General features: G+C 44.2%; 1 protein-coding gene across 2 annotated transcripts in view; it reads right to left on the bottom strand.

The window, feature by feature from the left end:
- The window catches only part of OTULINL (OTU deubiquitinase with linear linkage specificity like), a 109,412-nt gene that overhangs the window by 32,378 nt on the left and 53,495 nt on the right, over positions 1–23,539 (bottom strand). For both annotated transcript variants that reach the window (XM_073678620.1, XM_073678619.1), the window contains exons 2-4: positions 21,759–21,900; positions 21,636–21,673; positions 21,458–21,549 (exon numbers count right to left, since the gene is read on the bottom strand). In XM_073678620.1, the coding sequence (XP_073534721.1) occupies positions 21,458–21,549; positions 21,636–21,673; positions 21,759–21,900 (272 nt within the window). The remainder of the gene's footprint in view (positions 1–21,457; positions 21,550–21,635; positions 21,674–21,758; positions 21,901–23,539) is intronic.

Below are 23,539 nucleotides of genomic sequence, written 5' to 3'. Positions count from 1 at the left end.
CAGAGGAGGTGGAGGAAGATGCTAGTGACGACGAGGTCAGGTTGCACCTTCCTGGACAGAGACGTAGTACTGGAAGCACGTCAACAACTGCATCCTCAAACACAACTCTGCCTCTCACCACAAGTCGTGGTGGCTCTTCAGGTCGCATGGGTGCTAAGCCTTGCATAGCCTGGGCATTTTTTCAGATCGATAAAGATGACCCAACTCGTGTTATCTGTAACATTTGTCAGCAAAAGCTAAGTAGAGGCCAAAAAATACATAGTTTGAGTACTTCATGCATGAACCGGCACATGGACATGAAGCATAAGTTGCAGTGGGAAGCTCAGTGTGCTACAATGCGGCCTAGCCGGCCGGGCCAACCACCGTCTGCCATATCTTGTGCATCCGCGGCCTCTTCATCCTCTGTGACTGGGGGGACAGCAGTCACACCTGTTTTGGGGCGCAGACCTGCCACCTCTTTACCCGCAACAGCCAGCGTGATTGGCAGGTCATCATTTTCTTTGGAGGTGGGAACACCAGCTGGTGTTGAGCGCTGTCCGACATCGATAGCACCACTTTTGGATCAAGGCAACCTAACATGTCCGCCTGCATCTTCCTCACAGACCGGCAGTTTGCCGGGGACACCCTTATCAACCCCGTCTAAGCACAATAGCCAGCCCTCGGTCCCTCAGATGTGGACAAGTAAAAGACCATTTCCTCCTAGCCATGAGAAAGCTAAGAGGTTGAATTTCACCATCTGCAAGCTCTTGGCTACAGAAATGCTGCCTTTCCGCCTGGTGGACACAGAGGATTTTCGAGACCTTATGTCCGTCGCAGTGCCCCAGTACCAGATGCCCAGTCGGCACTACTTCTCAAAGAAAGGTGTGCCTGCGCTCCACCAGCATGTCGCACACAACATCACCACTTCTTTGAGAAACTCTGTGTGTGACAGGGTGCATTTCAACACAGACACTTGGACGAGTAGGCATGGACAGGGGCGTTACATGTCGCTGACTGGGCACTGGGTAACTATGGTGACAGCAGGACAAGGGGCTGCTGTCCAAGTCTTGCCGTCCCCACGAGTTGTGCGTCAATCCTCTTTATGTCAAAGTTCCTCCACTGCTTCTGCCTCCTCAACCTCCTCTCGGTCTTCCACCTGCACCCAAAGCCTGTCTGGTCATGCCACAAGCTTTCTAACTGCGCAGAAGGGATCCTGCACACCTCCTTACTATGCTGGCAGTAGGGCTCAACGTCATCAGGCGGTTTTTACATTGAAATGTCTGGGAAATGTGAGTCACACAGCTGAGGAGTTGTGGTCAGCTCTGGAGAACCAATTTCATGAATGGTTGTCTCCACTGGACCTGAAACCAGGGAAGGCCGTGTGCGACAATGCTGCAAACCTGGGTGCGGCCCTTCGCCCGGGCAATGTCACACACGTGCCTTGTATGGCTCACGTGTTGAACCTGGTTGTTCAGCAATTTTTAGCCCACTATCCCAGACTAGATGGCCTTCTGCAGAGGGCACGGTCGCTGTGTGCTCACTTCCGCCGTTCGCATCCGGCAGCTCAGCGACTTACATCTCTACAGAAGTCGTTGGGCCTGCCACTTCACCGGCTAAAATGCGATGTGCCTACCCGGTGGAATTCAACTCTGCACATGTTGCAGCGACTGTGGCAGCACCGACAAGCCCTGGTGCAATACGTTCTGACGTATAGCCTGGGCCAACGAGATTCAGAGGTGGGGCAAATCACGCTGGAGGAGTGGTCTCAGATCAGGGACCTATGCACCCTTCTGCACAGATTTGAAATGGCGACTAAGATGTTTAGTGCTGACGATGCCATTATCAGCATGACTATTCCGGTGATTTACATGCTGGAGCACATGTTAAACAGAATTCGGAGTCAGGTGGTGGCACAAGAGGAGGTGGAGGAAGTAGAGGAGGAGGAGTTGTATGCGGAAGGGCTAACATCTGCAAGGTCCAGACGGTCGGCAGCACCAAGGCGGCAGGCATGTGAGGGTGGGGGAGATGGTTTTACCAGGGCGCATGGTAGCAGCCAAACTAGTGAGGAAGGTGCAGGAGCCCAGGAAGAAGTGGAGGACGAACTGATGGAAGACTCATCAGATGAGGGAGACCTTGATCACATTTCTGTTGTGCGAGGTTGGGGGGAGAGGACAGAGGAAGGAAGCATGATTGTTACCTCGCCACCAACACAACAGGGACTTGGTGCTCCTGGATGCGCAACACACATGAGTGCCTTCTTGCTGCACTACCTGCAACATGACCCTCGAATTGTGAGAATTAGAAATAATCCTGACTACTGGGTTGCCACACTGTTAGATCCCCGGTACAAAAGTAAATTTGCAGAAATTATTCCTGCCATAGAAAGGGATGCACGCATGCAGGAGTATCAGCAGAGACTGTTGCAGAATCTTACATGTGCTTTTCCACAAAATACCAGTGGTGCACGTAGTGAATCTCACAGTTCCAACTTGCCAACCGTGGGACCGTCAAGTGTTCAGCACTCAAACCGTAACAGAACCACAGTATCTGCTGGTAACATCAATTTTGCGGAATCATTTCACCACTTTTTTAGCCCATCCTTTGCAAGGCCACAGGAGACAAGAAGTCTGACACATAGTCAACGCCTAGAGACGATGGTACAGGAGTATCTCCAAGTAAACATTGAAGCCACGACTGTGTCACTGGACCCTTGCTCTTTTTGGGCTTCCAATCTGGATAAATGGCCGGAGCTAGCCACTTACGCCTTGGAGATCTTGTCATGCCCCGCAGCCAGCGTTCTGTCTGAACGTGTGTTCAGCGCTGCTGGTGGTGTGCTGACAGATAAGCGCACGCGGCTCTCCACTGATAATGTAGACAGACTCACGTTCATAAAGATGAACAAATCATGGATCCGAAACGACTTTTCTACCCCTGTGTCATCCTGGGGAGAGTAAAAGCTTGATGATTGGTTAAAATCACCCTACCAACCGTTTTAAGCTTTCAAATTACTAATCATGTTTATCTGTATCTTGACTGGAAAATAATTTGGGCTTTGTAGCAGTGTGCAGCACTGATCCTATTAGGCCATCTATACTAAAGCTTCACCAGATTTAAAATTAAAAATAATTTTTAGCTGCATCTAGCCCGGAAAATAATTTTGGGGCTCCGAGATGCGCAAGACACATAAGTGCCTTCTTGCTGCACTACCTGCAGCATGACCCTCATATTGTCAGAATTCGAAGTAATCATGACTACTGGGTTGCCACACTCTTAGATCCCCCAAACTTTTCGATCAACCTTTTCATTTTAATAAAGACCAAAAAAATGGTCATTTTTGAAATTATAAGCATTAGCAGGTTGTTAGAAACTGAAATCAAACAGTTTTCAACTCAAAACTTTATTCTAGGTGATGTTACATTTTCACATAGGACCCCTTGTTCGAAAGGAGCTTCTGAACTCTCTCGTCCATTGAATTTGTCAGGTTTTGGATGGTTTCTGCTTCAATTGTTTTGCATGAGGACAGAATACCCTCCCAGAGCTGTTGCTTAGATGTGAACTGCCTCCCGCCATCATAGACACTCCTTTTAATGATGCTCCAAAGGTTCTGAATGGGGTAGAGGTCAGGGGAGCATGGGGGTCACACCATAAGTTTGTCCCCTTTTATGCCCATATCAGCCAGAGATGCAGATGTTTTATGTGCAGCATGAGATGGTGCATTATCATGCAGAAAAATGATCTTGCTGTGAAATACACGGTTCTTCTTCTTGAACCATGGCAGGAAGTGCTGTTTGAGAAAATCCACATACATTATGGAGTTCATCTTTAGCGCCTTCAGGGATCCTAAAGGGGCCGACAATCTCTCTCCCCATGATTCCAGCCCAAAACATTACTCCACCTCCTCCTTGTTGGCGCTGTAGCCGTGTTTGCGTGGGGTGTCCATCAACCAGCCATCCTCCACTCCATCCATCTGGACCATCGAGCGCTGCACGGCACTCATCCGTGAACAAAACTGTTTTGAAATCAGTCTTCATGTAATGTTTGGCCCACTGGAGCCGTTTCTGCTTGTGTGAAGTGGATAGAGGAGGTCGACAGGATGGCGTATGCACAGCTGCAAACCTCTGAAGGACCCTGCATCTTGTTGTTCGGGGGACGTTGGAGGCACAAGCAGCTTCAAAAACTTGTCTGCTGCTATGACAAGGCTTTTTTGCCGCTGCTCTTTCAACCTGACGTAATTGCCTGTAGGAAAGAGTCCTCAATTTGCCCTTATCAGCACGCACACGTGTGTACTGTGAATCAGCTACATACTTCTTGATTGCCAAGACACTTCATCCTGATCATCGCACAATGTTGATTGTAGTCATGCCTTGACCTAAACACTCCACAATTTTTTGCTTCTCAGCAGCCGACACATCCTTTTTCTTTCCCATTTTGGCAGAAAATGTAGGCTGCTTAATAATGTGAGAGAGCCTTCTTAAGTAGTCTTGCCTTTCATTGGACACACCTGCCAAACTAATTAGCACAGGTGTCTGCAATTGCTTACAGTGATATAAAGAGCCCTGACACACATCACCATCAATGAGTTTAACTGACAAACAAACAAATTCTTCCCTTATCACTCCTAAACACTTTTTGCATAATAATTTGGAACGCAGTGTACATGTGCTTTTCCACAAAACACCAGCGGTTCACGTAGTGAATCTTACAGTTCTAACTTGCCAACCATGGTCTGTATGGAGTTGTTCAATAAGGGGCCCAAAATTAAGATAACATAGATGGGAGAGGTCTCTATGAATAGGAATTCCTAAGTATTTGATACCCTGTGAGGGACAGGCAAAGGGAAAGTTGGACTGGATGGAATCCTATATGGATTTGGGGAGGGAGACATCGAGGGCCTCAGACTTCGCTGCATTGATTTTAAAATTTGACCATGTAACAAAGTGATCTATTTCAGCCATAACAGCAGGGATGGATGTATGTGATTGAGTGATATATACTAGGACATCATCAGCAAATAGAGAGCACTTGTACTCGGTGCCTCCCACCTCAATCCACCTAATATTGGGGTTATGGCGAATTGATGAGAGCAGGTGCTCCGTCACTAGGATGTATAAGAGAGGGGACAGAGGACATCCCTGCCTTGTCCCATTGGTGATTGTGAAAGGTGATGAAAATGTTCTGACGCACCCCCTGGGCCTTGGGACACCCGGAGCCGGACCCTTTTTGGTGGATGCTGGTGGTTGTAGTCTTCGTGGCGGCGACCCGGTTCCGTGGCTCAGGGCGGTCAAACCAGTGACGGAACTATTTATGTGGTTTTGATGTTTAAATGTCCGACTACGCCACCCGTGGATTGCGGTCAGAGTGAACCGCCGCTACAGGGCAGACCGCTGAGGCTGGTGTTGTGGGTGCAGCAGAGCGTAGCATAACTCCCCACGGGAGGAGTATAGCCTCAGGGCAGTGTATGCGGAGGATGGGGGTGATGGTGCAGGGCAGCAGCAGTAACGACACGGAGTCAGTGATGCAGTCCAGGGCCTTTACTCACAGTTCTTATTATCCAGACCACGTCTGCAGGTAACGGCTGCCCACGTCGTACTGTGCTCACCAGGTGAGGGGCTCAGACAACTCCCAGATAACTTTGGAGCACTTCACAGGACCCCCTTTGTGTGTCCTTTGTCTGGCCTTTCTTACCAACGCTTCTGTCCGGCTGCCTCGGGCCTCCTCTTGGTAAACTTGGCGCCAGTTTCCCTGACCCTATGTGGTGCCTTCCTAGCGGGTGTAGCGAGGGGCTGCGCCACATAAAATGTCAGAGCCTCCGGTTTCTAGCTGAGGGTCGTTTCCTGCCTCCACTAGTTTCGGGGACCGGTCTCCCCCTTTGGCCTGACCCCTCCACGCAGGTGGATTCGGGCGTGCGGTGGCGACTCGCCCGTCCGCACCCCTGGGATCCCTTCATTCCTCGTTCCTGGAGCCTTCTCCGCTCCTCTTCCTTCCTTCTCCCTCTTCCAGGCCTGGGCCTCTGTTACTAGGCCCGCCTCCGGAGCAGAGCTCATGCAGAGCCCCTGCTCCCTGCCACTTCTGCTCAGACTTCTCTGCACTGAACTAAGATGGTGCCCACCTTTTATACTCCCTTCTCAATGCACCCAGGAACTGCTTCCTCCCTGCTCCTGCACTACAGGGTTCCCCTTCCTCAGTGTTCCCTCCCCCCACTCCAGCCAGGGACAGGGACTGTCGTGCCCATCTCAGGGGCATATTGGTCGCCCTGCCCCACGGCAATGTGGTGTAATGCATGCAGGTGTCGGGTCCTGATCCACACTCCATCCTTACCTGAGAGTGAGATATCACACCTCTGGGTGAGGTGCAATACGTCTGTAGCAACCGAGCCCTCAGGGTGCTACAGTTCCATTTATCTTCAGCCTAGGTGACGTATTGCGATACAGGGCCGTGATTTTGGCTATAAAAGGGTCCCCTAGACCCCTACCCCAAGCTTTTTAAGAGAATCATATATGGCGTGCCAGGAGACTCTATGGAATGCTTTCTCAGCATCCAACGAGAGTATCTAATTACAAATTTTTAACTGCATCTAGCCCAGGAAATACTTTGTGCCTAGTAGCAGTGTCTGCTAGTCAGCGGATTATCCCGGCTGTTAAGCAAGCTGCACCACCTGTAGTTTAGACACTTAATTTTTTCAAAGGAAATGCTTCGGGACCATGGGATACTTAGTGAAGAGCATCAGGAGGCACCCCAAGGCATAGGGGCTGGGACTGGCAGTAGGATGCCTTGCGGTGGACAGCCGAGCTCGATCCTTATAAAAGCTTTTTAACTGCAGCAGCTTTAGTGGACGCTACTGGAGCTGGAATTACCGCGGCTGCTGGCATGAGACTTGCCCTCCAATAGATCCTTGTAAATGGATTTAAAGTGTATTCATTCAAATTAGAGAGACAATTTAAATTAAAAAGCTTAGAGCTGCCTCCACCACAGGGGGGCTCGCTCGACCCACCAGCGGACAGGCACCAGTATTGGGAGAGGGGGGCTGGCCGTCAGGGTTCACCGCGGCTCTGGCACAAACCCGGCGACACGGAGGTGGCACGGGCAGGAGCGGACTGGCCGTGTCGGCTTCTCACTTTTTGGATTTTAGAAGGGCATGACATGCCTATATCTGTGTCTCCCCCTCCTTTTACTCCTCCACCTCTTTTATTTTCGCATGACTATATGTACTTGTCACTTTTCCATGTGTTAGTTATGTCTTCTGAGCAGTTTGTCAGCTTTTGGACACCTTTGAAGGTGTTTTCTATGTGTTTCTATGTGTTTTTGTTTGCCTGCCATTGGTTTTAACGGTGTTCGAAGGTGTTCGACGAACAGTTCGACGAACAGTTCGACGAACAGTTCGGCGAACACACGGGTGTTCGACGAACCGAACCGAACTCGAACACTACGGGGGTGGCTCAACACTAGTCACTAATAGGCTGTAAACCAGACACTATGAACTACACATACTATCTGTGTGACAAACAAAGGGAAGGACAGGAGAGGAAGAGTCATCTCACCAGGTCTCGCTGCAGGAATTCATTATCATGGTGGTTTCCTTCTTTCTTACACATAATTTCTTCTCTTTTGAAATGGAGCTTTTTCTACAAAAGCAAGGGGTTAGCATGGGGAGGAGGGGGGATTTTCCTCTTCTCTAGCTAACAGTCATGGCAGTATGGGAAGAATTTTTTTTATTTAGTGACACTAACATCCAATGGTACGGCCATTTTATTGACGACCTCCTATTCGTCTGGAAAAGTACTCATGAAAATGCTACGGAATTTGTTACTTATATTAATAACAATCCATTCAATTTAAGGTTTACACACTTCTTTGATAATAACAAAAGCAATTATTTTGATCACCCTATCAGGAAACAGTCATAACATTATCACAATTTGTCCTTAAAGAAAACCCACGGATGGGAATTCTATACTAAGAGTACAGTCATGTTAGGAGAGCTAATGAGTACAAAATGCAATTGTTCAGAACAGAGTAGCTTTTTCCATTGAACCTAAAAAAAAATGATCAAGACTAAAGGATGGAGGTTACACTGATTGGACACTGAGTCTCACTAACAAAATAGTCGCAGGTATAGATAGAAATAAATTATTATAAGATAAGAATTACAGTGAAAAAGGACGCTTTCATAAAATAATTTTAACACTTTTTCCACACAATACAGTCCACAATATCAGGACATCATTTCCATAGTCAAAAAATACCTACCAATTTTAAACTAGGACCCTAAATTAGCATGTATCATTCATAACACAAATATATGATATGTAGCCAAATAAGCTACTACTATAGGTTCACTCTTGTCATCTAGTTTATTCATTAGGCTGCGTGCTCACTATGCGTTTTTCAAGCATTTTTGCCGCGGAATTTCCGCAGCGAAAACGCTTAAAAAACACATCGTAGTACGTGCCCCATGTTCCCCTATGATAATCCGCATGTGCTGTGCACATGCTGCGGAAATTTCCGCTGGGGATTATCATTGCGGAAAAATACGCAGCAGGTCCATTAATTTTGCAGACACGCAGCGTAATTGCTGCCATTGACTTGCATTGAAATGCTTAATATCCGTGTCAGCACATTTGCACACACGGATATTAAGCGATTCTATGTGCGGATGGTACCCGGGTTTGGAGAAGAGGAGACTCTCATCCAGACTCGGGTATCATAGAACCTGTTAAAAAAAAGAATTTAAAATAAAAAATAAAGATTATACTTACCTTCCGATGGCCCCCGGCCTCCTCAGCGATGCGCCCGGTCTGTTGTATGGGTCGCGGTGGTGTGAGGACCTACCATGATGTCATTTAGTCATGTGACAGGTCACGCGATCGCTGATGTCGGTGGTCGCGTGACCTGTCACATGACTGAATGACGTCATCGGAGGTCCTTTCACACCACCGCGAGCCGTACAACAGACCAGACGGAGTGGAGAAGATACCGGGGGCCATCGGAAGGTAAGTATAATGTTTACTTTTTACCATTTTTATTCTTTTTTTTTAACTATTACTTGGTCACACTATATAAATCCATGCCGGTTGTCAAGCACTTTTCCAAGTGATGCTAAAATCGCTTGGAAAAGCCCTTGATAACCCGCATGCAGAAATGCATGCAATAATGCTTGACAAACGCTTCTACCTGGCAGGAAAAAAGCATGCAAAATCCGCATGCGTTTTTCCTGCCAGGGAGAAGCGGAAAAAATATGCAACATTTCTGCATCGTGGGCACTTAGTCTTAATGTGAAAAACCGACATATAGACACTTGGCTCACTCTAAAAGGCTTTTATAAATGTGGTCACTCCAGGTGCATCTCATGTAATCATGTTCATAAATGAACCAGCTTTTTGTCTCATGTGACAGGTCAGAGCTTTAATATAAAAAACTTTATCAATTGCAATACATCTGGAGTAATTGAATGCCCACTGAATGCGCTTCTTGCAAAACCCAATATATGGACTGTACAATGGGACCTCTAAAAAACGCATCAGAAGGCACACATCAGATGCTGTCTGTAATGCACACGCGAGCAAAGGGTCAGACCAGAGCGAGACTGCCGGAGCAGCGAGCAAAGGGTCAGAGCAGAGCGAGACTGCCGGAGCAGCGAGCAAAGGGTCAGAGCAGAGCGAGACTGGCGGAGCAGCGAGCAAAGGGTCAGAGCAGAGCGAGACTGCCGGAGCAGCGAGCAAACGGTCAGAGCAGAGCGAGACTGCCAGAGCAGCGAGCAAAGGGTCAGAGCAGAGCGAGACTGCCGGAGCAGCGAGCAAAGGGTCAGAGCAGAGCGAGACTGCCGGAGCAGCGAGCAAGGCAGAGCAGGCAAGAACCGCCAGAGCGGTGAGCAAGGCAGAGCAGAGGGGACAGGGCTCTGTTCACATGGAACAGACTGGAAGGGAGAGGCAGAACCAGGTACACAGAAGATACTTGCAATGAAGTAGCGAGTGGACTCTAAACTCACAAACGGGAGTACAGGGACAACGAGTAGGAGTTAGGTACGGGATCAGATTCTGCAGGAAAAGGGAAGGTACGGACATAGAGAAAAACAGGTAACAGGCTAGGAGAGTATTCAGACAAGAACAGACACAGTAGCAACATACAGGAGCGGTTCTAGGTATGCGGCCCCTAGAAGGTGGAACGAACAGGCTAGGAGCGTGTTCATACAGGAACAGGCAAGATACAGGAATGTGTCTAGGTATGCGGCCCCTAGAAGGCGGAAAGAACAGGCTAAGAGCGTGTTCACACTGGCCTGGAAATACAGCCTCCAGGATAGGCAGAAGACAACAGGCTAGAAGTTAGTTCAGACAGGACACAGTTCAGACACGGGAACAGATACCGCAAGGCAGGAAACATAGACAGGACCTGGCACATCAGTGACAGAAGCCAACTGACAGAACACAATGCTCAGGCATGGATTCCAGGGAGGAGCGGGGTTAAATACCAGGTGACAGACAGCAATAGGCTGAGGACGCACAAGGGGTGTGCCTGCAGCAGCTACAAGAAGCAGGAAGTGATCGGGCGCCGCCCTTAAGCAGCAGAAACAGAGGCAAGCAGACAGCATGGAGGGAAGCCAGGCTAGCGGACTGGACTGGAGATCAAGTGCGCGCTCTTGCACAGTGGGAGATGGACCACTATGCAAGGACGCTGCCAGGTATGTTACACTGTCAATTTGACAGCTATGAATATCTCTGCGGTTTCCAAACATTTTCATGTGTCCATAAAGGTGATACTTCCACTTTAAAATTTGCCGGCATAGAAAAAGTCTACAGATGAATTAGGGGTGGGGATTTAAAAAGGAGGATTCTGAACAGGGAATCATACTGGATTTTTAAACTAGAAACAAGAACCCCACTAGGACTTAATGTAAGACAGGATCTTATTCTTCAATATATGTAACCTGCTGTTTCATCTTCTAATACATAAAGTTTTTATGTCTTTTTATAATATGTGTGTTTTTTTTCTGATTGGCCAGCAATTAACATGTGACCTGTTTTGCATAGTATTTAATGGTGGATCACTAATATTTCTCTAGGCCATGAGTAAGGGTCCACGCCGAAACGTATTTATCATGTCTACATGTGGTTTTGCAATGACCATTACATTTTTAACCTTTACAATTAAATGTGAAGTTTTATACTTACTTTTGCTTATCGCTGGAACATTTTTTTCCTTTTCATTTGACTGTGTGACAGTTGCCCTATACAAGCCTCATCTGTGTGTATTTATAATACTTTGCAACCAACCCCTCAATGAATGAAAGGTTTTTGAATGGTTATTTCATCAGTATTTTGCACTTGTGCTGCCCATAATTTTTTTCATTTTTGTGCAAATGAGGCGTTAATAGCTCAGAGGGTGAAAGAGCACTTTCTGAGACCCAGTTGACCTGCCTAGCACCAGCCTCTTTAGCTTGATTGATAGCTCACTGCCTAATTTCCTTGCCTTGTTCTTGACATCTCACAGATAGTGAGCTATAAATCAAGCTAAAGAAGGTGGGGTTAGGTGGGGAACCACCCTCCAAGACAGAGGCTAAGGAAGTGACCTGTCACACCCAGAGCACTTAACAGTTCATTTGCATATGAATTTAAAAGGGCCTGTCCGTTCCAAATCGATAAGTCTGCAGTCACTTTGTGTGCGCTGCTAGGATTCGCCAGTGTCCGAGCAGGGACCGGAGGGTATGTATGAGTTATACATACTCCCGACAGCAGCCCGTCCAGTGGGAGCGGCCTCGCTCCATACATTTGTATAGAGCAAGGCCACGCCCCGACTGGTGATGCAGCAGCCTAGTGGGTGTGGCTGATTAGATGCCGTGGCCTCGCTCCATACAAGTGTATGGAGAGAGGCCACACATACTGGATGGACTCTGACAGGGAGTATGCATAACTTACCCAGCTCAGAAACCAGCGAATTCCCGCAGCGCACAGTGCGCGGCTGGGGGGGATTCATAACACAGAGTGACTGCAGACTTATCGATCTGGACCGGACAACCCCTTTAATTTCTCAAGAATAAAGAAACAGATCTTTTTTATTAACTATGACAATGGATTTAGATTTCCAAGACCTGCATGTATTGTACATGTATGCGAATTTAGGGGGGGTTGATCTGATTTCCTTTAAAAGAAAACATGATAACTACCTGCACTTGCATTTTGCGGCACAGTGGATATAAAACATTTACATACCCATGTTAAAATGACAGGTTTTTGACAAGTAAAAAAAATCATACTAAGAAGAATTATTTCAGAACATATTCCACCTTTAATGTCACTGTCACGCTGTCTCTGTATACTGGAGGTAGGGGGCCTAAGCTGACCCTAAGCTGGGGCCCTGACTAATCCCTCAACCTGGAGGTACTGTTAAAGGTACAGAGGTCTAGGCCGCCAGCGTAACCCCTACCTCCTGAAGATCCCTGCACCTAAGTAATCTAGTCCTGAGAAGGACCCCGATCACAACCAAAGGGAACAAGAAATAATATGCCCAAACACAGTATTTAGACGAACGAGACAGTACAAGGGAAAAACCAAAACCACCTTGCATACAAACAACTTCTCAACTACAACAGAGGGAAAACCAAAGGGAAAGGAGATAAATGATAAAGCGAGGAAAGGGAAAAAACACTTCCAAGTACACTTATCTCAGCAACTCCAAACACCACGATCCGCTCTGTCAGTCTGAATGAAATGCTTTCACCGACACCTCCCAGACAGACCAGCAGGTATATGAAGGAGTCTCACTACAGAAGTATTGATTGCAGCTGGGCGAGGCTGGACCTCATCTAGCCCAGAGAGAGAGAGAGAATTAACTCCCTCACTGCCGAGAAACACAAAGCACCAACAAGTCAGCTGCGAGAAGTCAGGCTGTGTACTCGTGATGATCTTCGTGGCAACACACCCGTGACAGTCACCCATTATCTGTACAAATCCATTAAGAAAAGAACAAGAATCCTTTTAAGGGGGAAATAAAAATAACAAAACTAATATAACGTTGTTACATAAGTGTGAACTCTATCTTCTAATTAGGGACGTGGTTGTGTTCAAGATTAGCCAATCACATTTAAACTCTTGTTAAATAGTAGTCAGTGCACAGCTGCCATTTTTGAAGTGATTCTGACGAACGCTATATAAAGTTTAGTTGTTCTAGTAGGATTTTCCTGACATTTTCTTATTAGCATTTCACAGCAAAAGTCACGGTCCATAAACAGCTTACAACACAGCAAATAGATTTCAATGACTATTGCATCACAATTAGTGATGAGCGAGTATTTTCTGTTAACCCCTTCAGCGAGCATTCTCGGGTGCTCACCGAGTATTTTCAGCATGCTCAGTGTTATGTTTTAGTAGCGCTTTGTGCATGATTTGTGACTGTTTGACAGCTTTAATACATGTGAGGAATGCCTAAGAAACAGGCATTCCTCACATGTATTAAAGTTGTCAAACAGTCGGAAATCATACACACAGCGTGACTAAAACATAACACCCGAGCACGCTGAAGATACTCGGGAAACACCCGAGCATGCTCGTAAATCCTGAGTAACGAGCATGCTCGCTCATCACTAATCACAATCCTAACTATGAAAAATGGTCAGTAAACTGCTGTCATCATAGCAATATACAAATATTCTGTATTGCAAGGATATATCCAAATTTTAAAGTAATATAAAATAAAGCAATTGTGACAGAGTCACTGGTGTGATATACAAGGGGAGGTATGATTCACTCAGGTTGCTCTCTTGTGTGAACTGATACCTACTAATTTTCTGCCAGCATGTTATATGCTGGGGGTTAACTCTCTTAAAGGGTGTGGTTTTACGGAAATGGCAAAGCGGGTGGGAGGCCATTCCCCTACCTCCACTCAGGGTGTGGCTGAGCAAGGTTTAAATGCTCAGTCACCATTTTTTTTCTGTTGTGGTCTGGAGAAGCAAGGTCTCCAGACTGGGAAAGCTTCAGTACAAGATGGAGCTGAAGGCTGGGACTACAACCTGTGTGGGCGAATCCCACACTCCTATGGACTGTGCTATAGTTTATCTTTTGTTTTGTCGTTTTGCCAGTAAGGCCGTGTTTATTTTGCTGGAGTTGCAGAGCTTTATGCCGTATAATAAAGTCTGCAGAGAAAGTGAGTCTACTTCCGAAAGCGGCCGAGCGAGTCGTCTTACCACACAATATTTAGAAACATACAGTACAGACCAAAAGTTTGGACACACCATCTCATTTAAAGATTTTTCTGTATTTTCATGACTATGAAAATTGTACATTCACATTGAAGGCATCAAAACTATGAATTAACACATGTGGAATTATATACTTAACAAAAAAGTGTGAAACAACGGAAAATATGTCTTATATTCTAGGATCTTCAAAGTAGCCAGCTTTTGCTTTGATGACTGCTTTGCACACTCTTGGCATTCTCTTGATGAGGTTCAAGAGGTAGTCACTGGAAATGGCCTTCCAACAATCTTGAAGGAGTTCCCAGAGATGCTTAGCACTTGTTGGCCCTTTTGCCTTCACTTTGTGGTCCAGCTCACCCCAAACCATCTTGATTGGGTTCAGGTCTGGTGACTGTGGAGGCCAGGTCATCTGGCGTAGCACCCCATCACTCTCCCTCTTGGTCAAATAGCCCTTACACAGCCTGGAGGTGTGTTTGGGGTCATTGTCCTGTTGAAAAATAAATGATGGTCCAACTAAACGCAAACCGGATGGAATAGCATGCCGCTGCAAGATGCTGTGGTAGCCATGCTGGTTCAGTAAGCCTTCAATTTTGAATAAATCCCCAACAGTGTCACCAGCAAAGCACCCCCACACCATCACACCTCCTACTCCATGCTTCATGGTGGGAACCAGGCATGTAGAGTCCATCCGTTCACCTTTTCTGCGTCGCACAAAGACACGGTAGTTGGAACCAAAGATCTCAAATTTGGACTCATCAGACCAAAGCACAGATTTCCACGGGTCTAATGTCCATTCTTTGTGTTCTTTAGCCCAAACAAGTCCCTTCTGCTTGTTGCCTGTCCTTAGCAGTGGTTTCCTAGCAGCTATTTTACCATGAAGGCCTGCTGCACAAAGTCTCCTCTTAACAGTTGTTGAAGAGATGTGTCTGCTGCTAGAACTCTGTGTGGCATTGACCTGGTCTCTAAACTGAGCTGCTGTTAACGTGCGATTTTTGAGGCTGGTGACTCGGATAAACTTATCCTCAGAAGCAAAGGTGACTCTTGGTCTTCCTTTCCTGGGGCGGTCCTCATGTAAGCCAGTTTCTTTGTAGTCCTTGATGGTTTTTGCCACTGCACTTGGGGACACTTTCAAAGTTTGCCCAATTTTTCGCACTGACTGACCTTCATTTCTTAAAGTAATGATGGCCAATCGTTTTTCTTTACTTAGCTGCATTTTTCTTGCTATAATACAAATTCTAACAGTCTATTCAGTAGGACTATCAGCTGTGTTTCCACCTGACTTCTGCACAACACAACTGATGGTCCCAACCCTATTTATAAGGCAAGAAATCCCACTTATTAAACCTGACAGGGCACACCTGTGAAGTGAAAACCATTTCCGGTGACTACCTCTAGAAGCTCATCAAGAGAATGCCAAGAGTGTGCAAAGCAGTCATCAAAGCAAAAGGTGGCTACTTTGAAGAACCTAGAATATAAGACATATTTTCAGTATTTTCACACCTTTTTGTTAAGTATATAATTCCACATGTGTTAATTCATAGTTTTGATGCCTTCAGTGTGAATGTACAATTTTTATAGTCATGAAAATACAGAAAAATCTTTAAATGAGAAGGTGTGTCCAAACTTTTGGTCTGTACTGTATATATAAATAAGGTTACTTTATTAATATATTCATTTACTGGGCTCTCCATCACATTTTGATGACTCAAGTACATTTCTATTTCCTGACTAGTAAACATTCTAACACTAGTGGGAGCTACATCCATGTGCAGTGTTTCAACAACAATTAAATTGAGTATGACCCCAAACTGAAATGTGACTCCACTCTACAAGCCTCCTGTGAAGGTCGATATTGACTTTTAGGATTGCTACATCCAATAGGTGGCAGTAAAGTTCAAGTCCTCTTCCTCTCTGAGGAAGCTATTTGCAGATCCTCTCTCCAGTAGCAATATAGCAACTTGCTTAAGTCCTTGTTAATTTTGCAGTGAGCTGTAGCTTTTATTATAGTTCATACAAAAACTAACTTAGAAGTTTTTGGACCTCAATGCAATATTAATAACAGGGTTCTTCATCTACTACGAGCCATTAGTAATATTTGTCATTATTAAACTGCTACTCTGGAATCCCAATAGCAACAGGGCTTGATACAAAATACTGATAGGAAATGGTCAACAAGATCAGAAATGCCCCAGCCTTACACCAGCCTAATAAATGACTATTAGAGACCAGGAAATAAAATGTAGAGGAGAGAAGAGAACTAGACAGAAGGCGTAGAGTGATTTCTAAGGAAGGACCTGGACAAAAAGGGAGCTTAAAAGGAGTTTGTAAAGAGTGCATGTTAGCATTGAGGTCACCCACATCAGCAGTGAGATCATGCTAAGGCTGGCAATTGCTCCTGCAGATAGGGCATGGCAGACCTGATAAGTACAGTTGAGTTCACCCTCAGGTTTTGTTGAATTTGGTAAAGTGTCTCACAAAAACATTTCATACTTGTTTTAAGGTTGAAAAAAGACACACATACCTAACGTATTGGTCTGGAGAAAGGCAAAAATCCATTAAGGCAGATGCTAATTGCCCCATATTAGGGTAAAAACATTCTCCCTCCTTGAGCTCTATTGTCAATCAACCATCACAATATGGTGCGGCAGAGTTGCTTAGTCTCATTGCTTGTAAAAAAAAATGCCATCTGTGATGATGGACATAGTATTTTTTTCACATCTTTTTGCACATCTAGTTTTGCATGAACATTTTTGGTCTTGCCACTTTCTATCAAACTATCAGAAAATTTGTAGGCCTAGTCAGTAGTATGTATTCCATCTGTTCAGTAGCACAATGTATGATGATGTAATTACTAAGTTAGAACGTTGCATTATATGATTGATTCAATGCTAACATGGGTGGGTGGGAGCTCTGTGGTGCTAAAACAGTACTGACTTAAGGAATTAAAATTAAGAAAGCAGTTTTGATTCCAAGTGGAGGAGATGAAATTAGATAATATATGGTACCTGGAAAACCTGTTATGGTGCTATGTAACGGTTAACTCTGGGATTGTTCACTGTGAGAGTTTCTATGGACTGTGGCCAGAATGGTCTCTGTGTCACTCTTAGAATGACACAGCAAAAGTTTTTTGTTAGTGCTTTGTACAGTTGAGCACACTGTATTGGTATCCACTTGACAGCAATACACATCAATAACACACCATCAATCTAATATAACATCAGTCTTGCACACTCTTGCAATCTACACACACAGTTACCATGTGTCAGTCCCTTACACCCAGGCACTGGTCTCATCGTCTCGGTGGTCACAAACTTCTTTACTCACAGGCATCAGCAGACTGGTTTTGATGTGGCTATCTTTTTTCTCACTGTCTGGAAAATGCCCTCCTCACTCACAGGAATAACAATCATGCAATCAATGGTGGGTTACACTTGCCTCAGGTGGGCTGCGCAAAAGAATGGTCACATGCCTGACTTTTAAGGGACAAGCTGTTAGATCGCATTGGGAACTTTAAATGGAACCTCTAAGTCGATTCATGCTGCCCAAACCACTGGCAGCATGAATCAGACCCTGGTTGTATGATTGGAGCGAGGTATGCTCTTCTCTGAGTCGCTCCAGCGTATTAGAAAAAACATAGTTTACAGATCCGACAATGGACCATGGATTTTTCTTAACATCACTCTAATTGATTGACTAGATTCTCCCTATGTACACACATGGACAACACCTGTCTACCACCTAGAGCGATGAGTGGAGAAGCCCGGCTTGAGACCATATCCAAGGCAGATCTAAGACTAGTCTGATGCCACCCACAGCCGGATCTTCAAACCCGTTTTTTATATGAAACACCGGAGCTTTTCAGAGAAAAACATACATGCAATAGTGCAGCCAGGCTCTGATTCACATTGCCCGTGGTTTAGGCAGAATGAATCAGGTGACATGAACCATTTAATGAGATTTTTATATTTACTAAGTGAGAGTAGCTGCTGATCTTAACAGTATCGTCTGTGGTTATAGCCATAGCTCCAGTCATGCAATCAGTAATGGAAGTGAAAGCTTTCCTTATGTAACTGCCTCAGAGAACATTTTACCATTCCGTCTATTGCCGGTAAAATCAGCTGCATCCTCACTTTGTGCCTTTTATCTCTGGCTCTTGTGTTTTATATGAATACATATTGTTTGTGAATATACTGGGATGCACAGTTTTATAGACGTTTATGCAGTTTACACATGCTATTATCCTTCAGGGATTACTAAATACAATATTCCCACTGCTATCAGAGACTTCTGTACAGTAGTTATGTTCTCTTGTAAAAGCTATTAGATATGTGTACAGTAGTTATGTTCTCTTGTAAAAGGTTCACGTGCAACTAGCTAAAGACGAACATGTGCTAGAAAACTATGGCTGAGAGGTCAAAGCTGCTTAAAAGTATACTTGACAACGTCTGAGAACGGCAATGAGGAAGATTTTTAAGAATAGAAAAGAAATTGGCACGAGACCACCTAAATACATACAGATCTCAGACCAGACCATAAACTCTCCCAGACCCATGAACTAAAAGGGAATCCAATCCAGATTTCAGATTCTGTGCATCAAAACACTGAAGCTTGACACTGTTGTGACTGATTAAAAAACTTTCATGCTTTTTAGAACCATGCTTTATGCCAATTACTGCGTTGCGAGCCTGACTGGCCAAAAGGCACAATATGCCAACAGCTCACATTCTAATCCTTTTAGCATTGCTGTACTTGAGACAGGCTAGGAGTTCAGGGGCATCATAATTAGCAAACTGCAAGGAATTTTGTGGATCAAACACACCTTTTTTTTGGGAAAAACTGCGCTGTAATTTTGGAGTGTGTTAAGCCAGAGTCAGGTGTTGATCCAGGAAAATGTGAAATATAAGTTTTTCCTTCATATATACCTTTTCTTTTGCTTCCACTTTTGATTTAGGCTCAAATGACTGTATGATAAACTCTTAGAAAAACTTTGCTAAGAATAGGGGAAAAGTTTGAGACCAGTGGTGGTGGTGGGGGTTTCAGCCACTAAGACCCCATTGATAGCAAGAAGGGGACACTTTTGTCCCTAGTTGAATGGATAGGCAGAGTGCATGCTCAACCGCTGCTCTGCTTCATTCATCCATTAAAGGATTGCTGATTCTCTATAAGGGTTTCAATGATTCCCAGAAATCTAGAAGATAGTACCAATCCTATGGATAGATGATAATTCTTGTTATTAGAATACTCTCTTAACAGAGTTTCAAAAACAAGACCAGGATGCTATTAACCAAGTGCTTCTGTAAAGAAGTGTTCACTTCTGTGTAAAGAAAGCATCTTCTTTTACCAAGTGGTTGCCTACATTGTGAATTAGTATATAAAATGTTTTGAATTTTGCCATGTAGTCCACTCCACACAGTAAGCAAACATCAAAAATGTAGGTGTCCCCCAAAGCAATATGATGACAGCCATGGTGAAGTTTTCTATCTGAAAGCTATACACCGGCACCAAGGACTCAACAAACCATCACTGGTAAGCACAGACTGCGAGATCTTCCTCATCCACAGATGCGCCGATGACATTTTTTGGGCCTTTTTTCCAATTATCTGTGAAATTTTGCTACTGGAGGAGGAAGAGGACATATTATGGTAGTCAAGAAACGAGAGTTGTACCATGTTTGGTATAGAAAACACAAAGGCCTGCCAAACTGCTTTTATACCCAGCCTTAGACTACTAGTCCACTGTAAAATTTTGGTGCAGAAGAAAAATAAACCTCTCCTACTTTTAGGATTGGTCCCTATCTGATGTGGGGTGCCTTGACACAAAAAATAACTATAAAAAATGTGGTGACATTTATTGAAACTAGTACAAAAGAAGCAATTGCACATAGCAGACAGAACCCAGTTGTTGTTTTTAGAGGTCCGTTGTAAAATGAAAGCAACAACTTCATAGGTTTTTATTTTCCCTAATAAATTTTTTTTATTTGATCATTGTGTCTGCTTGTTCAGGGGTTCAACTTTGAGACACTGTAGATTGGCATTTAGGCCGATTCATCAAAATGTTTTTGTCATCAGTCACTGTAACAAAGTAACAAAACTTTTGTCCAACTCGAAGTTGCGCAAGAAATGTTGTAACTTTTGTCAAGTCCCAGACAGATCAATTAAAGTGGGCGTAGCATGGATTGGATGGGGCATGGCGAAGCTGGCCCGACAAATTCTTCAAAAGTTATGTCTCTTTAGCGGCATATCTTACACCAGAAATGTCCTCAAATCTATGACTGGAGTAACATCTTTGCCGAGGCTCACGGAGGCGGACTTCAGTGATGAGATGAGCCTAATTTATTAAGTGCCGTGCACCTATTAATGAATTATAGAAGAAAAAGGTCAACTCACCCTGATATGAAGAGTCAATGCAGGGAAACTTGCAGTGCCGCAGGAAAATCAAATGAAAGGAAAGGAAGAATTAAAAGGAAGGGAATCCTGCATCGGGATCTTCAGTAAAAACCCTCTTTATTAGGAAAATAGTTAAAAAGTTGCAATTTCAAAGCCAATTGTGGCCAGAAAATGCTTTTCATACTGGTGTCTTTAGTCATTAAATATCACAGTCAGCTTTGGAATTGCAACTTTTCAACTATTTCTCTAACAAAGAGTGTTTTATTGAAGATCCTGATGCTGGAATTGCCTTCCTTTTCCATCCTTATTAATGAATTAGGTGCATTTTATTCCTGTAACTTATCATTAAAACTGGCATATGAAACACCAGTTTTAATGCATCGGTGCCTCAGTGTTAGAACCAATATCGTTTCATATATAGAAACCATACAATTCACAATACAAACTACATACATAGGTTTTCTAACACCCTTTGAGGCTGATGTGCTTACTTTGAAAAGTTTAATCATTTTTATAAAGTTTTTGTGTCTCATCTTAAAATGCGCATCTTATCAGTCCTGCTCTAGCTAGACTTATCTGACATTGACTTTAAAAGTAAGTAAACCAGCCTCATCAGTTCTAAGAGATCTGTTCAATTATATGTAGTTTGTATAATGAAATCTGGTAACAGATACTATGGAGGAAGAATAATTTAAGATATCCGAACTTCATTTCAACCATGTATTTCAGTGTTATTAAAATAAATGGTGTTTAAATGTTTATATGCCAGAAATATGCCCAGTGCTCTGACTTCTATTCTAAGTCTTCATGTGTGACCTCATGCAGTTAATCAACTCTTTAACTCTTCAATTGCTCCCATTGTAGGAAGAGAACAATGCAAGAGAGTAGGAGAATTTATAATGTTTACCTTCCTCATTTGCTTAGCATTAAGGGCTTCCCCTTTCCATTTTTTAGAACAATAAGAGATCACGTCGACTTCTGCATTCACACTCAGGTTTCCTGAACATAGATGAAAACAAGAACAATAAGATTTCCCACAACATGCAATTCACCTACAGTCATCCAAAGAGAAATTGGATACTCACTTTTATTTTTAGAATGTCCTTGGCAAGAAATACTACACCTGAAATTAAGCAGACAAGTTATTGGAAAGGATTGTGGAAGAGGAACATGTGGAAATTGCCCAGATGCAGGAAGGAATAACATACCACAATGAAACGAAGGCTTTGAAGTGTTGCCACATCATAAACAGCATTGCCACAGCTAGAAGAAGACATTGGTGTACTTGGCTCCATGCTTTCCTTATAACCTCTTGAATGGAAGACATCCTTGAATGTTCTTTAGAAGTCTCTAAAAGATAAAAAGCTAATGTCATCTTTTGAAGCAAATCTGTCAACTTAAATGAGTTTATACAGACGCCTTTGTTTGGCATTCAATCTTTCACCCCTACAAAAGGGTCTAGTTCTTTCTGCAAAGGTACCTGGTTTGCTTCCACAGATTAGGTGTAGGACAGGGGAGCTGATTGAGAAAATGGTGTTATCTAGGTAGCTCAGAACCAGAAAGTCAGGGACAATAACAAAATTGGGAGCCAAAATCATAGTCAGAATAGTCCATACTTTCATACAAGGATGCGATGCAGAAGATAATCAAACAGTCCAGAAAGGCATCCAATGAGTTAAGCGAGTACGAAGACAGTAACCAGGGGTGAATACAAAGGACCCATGATAAGCTTAATAGAGCAGTGTATAAACAGTAACTGGCAAGTGATAATGAAGATTTAAATAGCACACCATGAAGCCTCATTGACAGGCAAACCTGCCTGCACAGTGACTGCCAGGTCAGCAGGGACTTCATTTACATATATATTATATTACTTAAACAAAATACGACTGTTGGAATAGACACAAACCACCAAGGAATATTAAAAGACAATTGTAATTTATTAAGACAATACTAAAAATGCCAATGCCAATATGGTATCATGGTCTAGTAAGGAGGAAAAAACATAATGGAGGACTATCAATCAGCAGTGACACCCCCAGGAAAAGCATGAATTAACATTGAGTAAAGGTGCAATAGTGACAAGTTGTAAACATCAAAAGTCCATGGGAATTGTTTTAACCAAGTGGTGAAAATACATCTAAAACACCCATTTACATGTATGTACCCGAGAAAAGTGTAAAAGTTTATTCGAAATGCACTGCTTACCAATGGTGTATGGAAATTATACACCCTACACATTGTCCCAAAGCATGTTTCGCCTGATTGCTTGCTCAAGGGGAGGTGCTAATTTTGCTGTCCTGCCAGGTTTTATATATAGGTTTAAAAAGGGGCCAATTAGGTGGCGCAAAGTTACCGCAGTCAGTGCCAATCTGTCTATATCCATCATTGCGTCCCCCCACAATGCACCCCTAACCAACCAGATGGAAAGCAACCCACTCCACCCAATCCATCTTGTGCTGAGGCACGGATATGTGTCCAGGACTGATCAGACCACCTATGAGCATGTAGATGTATACTAAAAGCAAGATCAACATACAAGGAAAAATTAAAAACACCAATTTGCAAAGAACTATAAATAAAGAGGAACATACATATATGGGAAGTAGGAAGAAAAATGTATGGATAAAGGGGCCTCACAATGACAAAACTTAGTTTCTCAATCAGACCCATTGGTGACATTGCATTGATGACATTGGGCGCGCGCCTGTTTTTTGCTGCACCCCCCCCCACCTTGATGCCACAATGGATCTTATCTATACCTCTTATTTTAAGGCTTTGGGGGTCACATTCATGATGGACCTTAATATTTCTTTTGCCGTCAAAATGTCCCTGATGTAATGCACACGCCCGGGCTGAGCGGCGTGTGCTTGTGATTCCACTGGACCGTGCCGAAGAGTGAATGCCTGGAGGGGCGTAACTAGGTATTCACCCGATCCGACCAGGGTCGCACGATGGCATACGACGCCAGTGCACCAAGGAGGAACCG

Source organism: Phyllobates terribilis, unplaced genomic scaffold, assembly GCF_046119375.1.
Source record: "Phyllobates terribilis strain yellow unplaced genomic scaffold, ASM4611937v1 Scaffold_4__5_contigs__length_816908805, whole genome shotgun sequence".
Classification (NCBI taxonomy): Eukaryota; Metazoa; Chordata; class Amphibia; order Anura; family Dendrobatidae; genus Phyllobates; species Phyllobates terribilis.
Note: the sequence above shows the minus strand (reverse complement) of the source record. Positions and strands in the feature narration are given on the sequence as shown.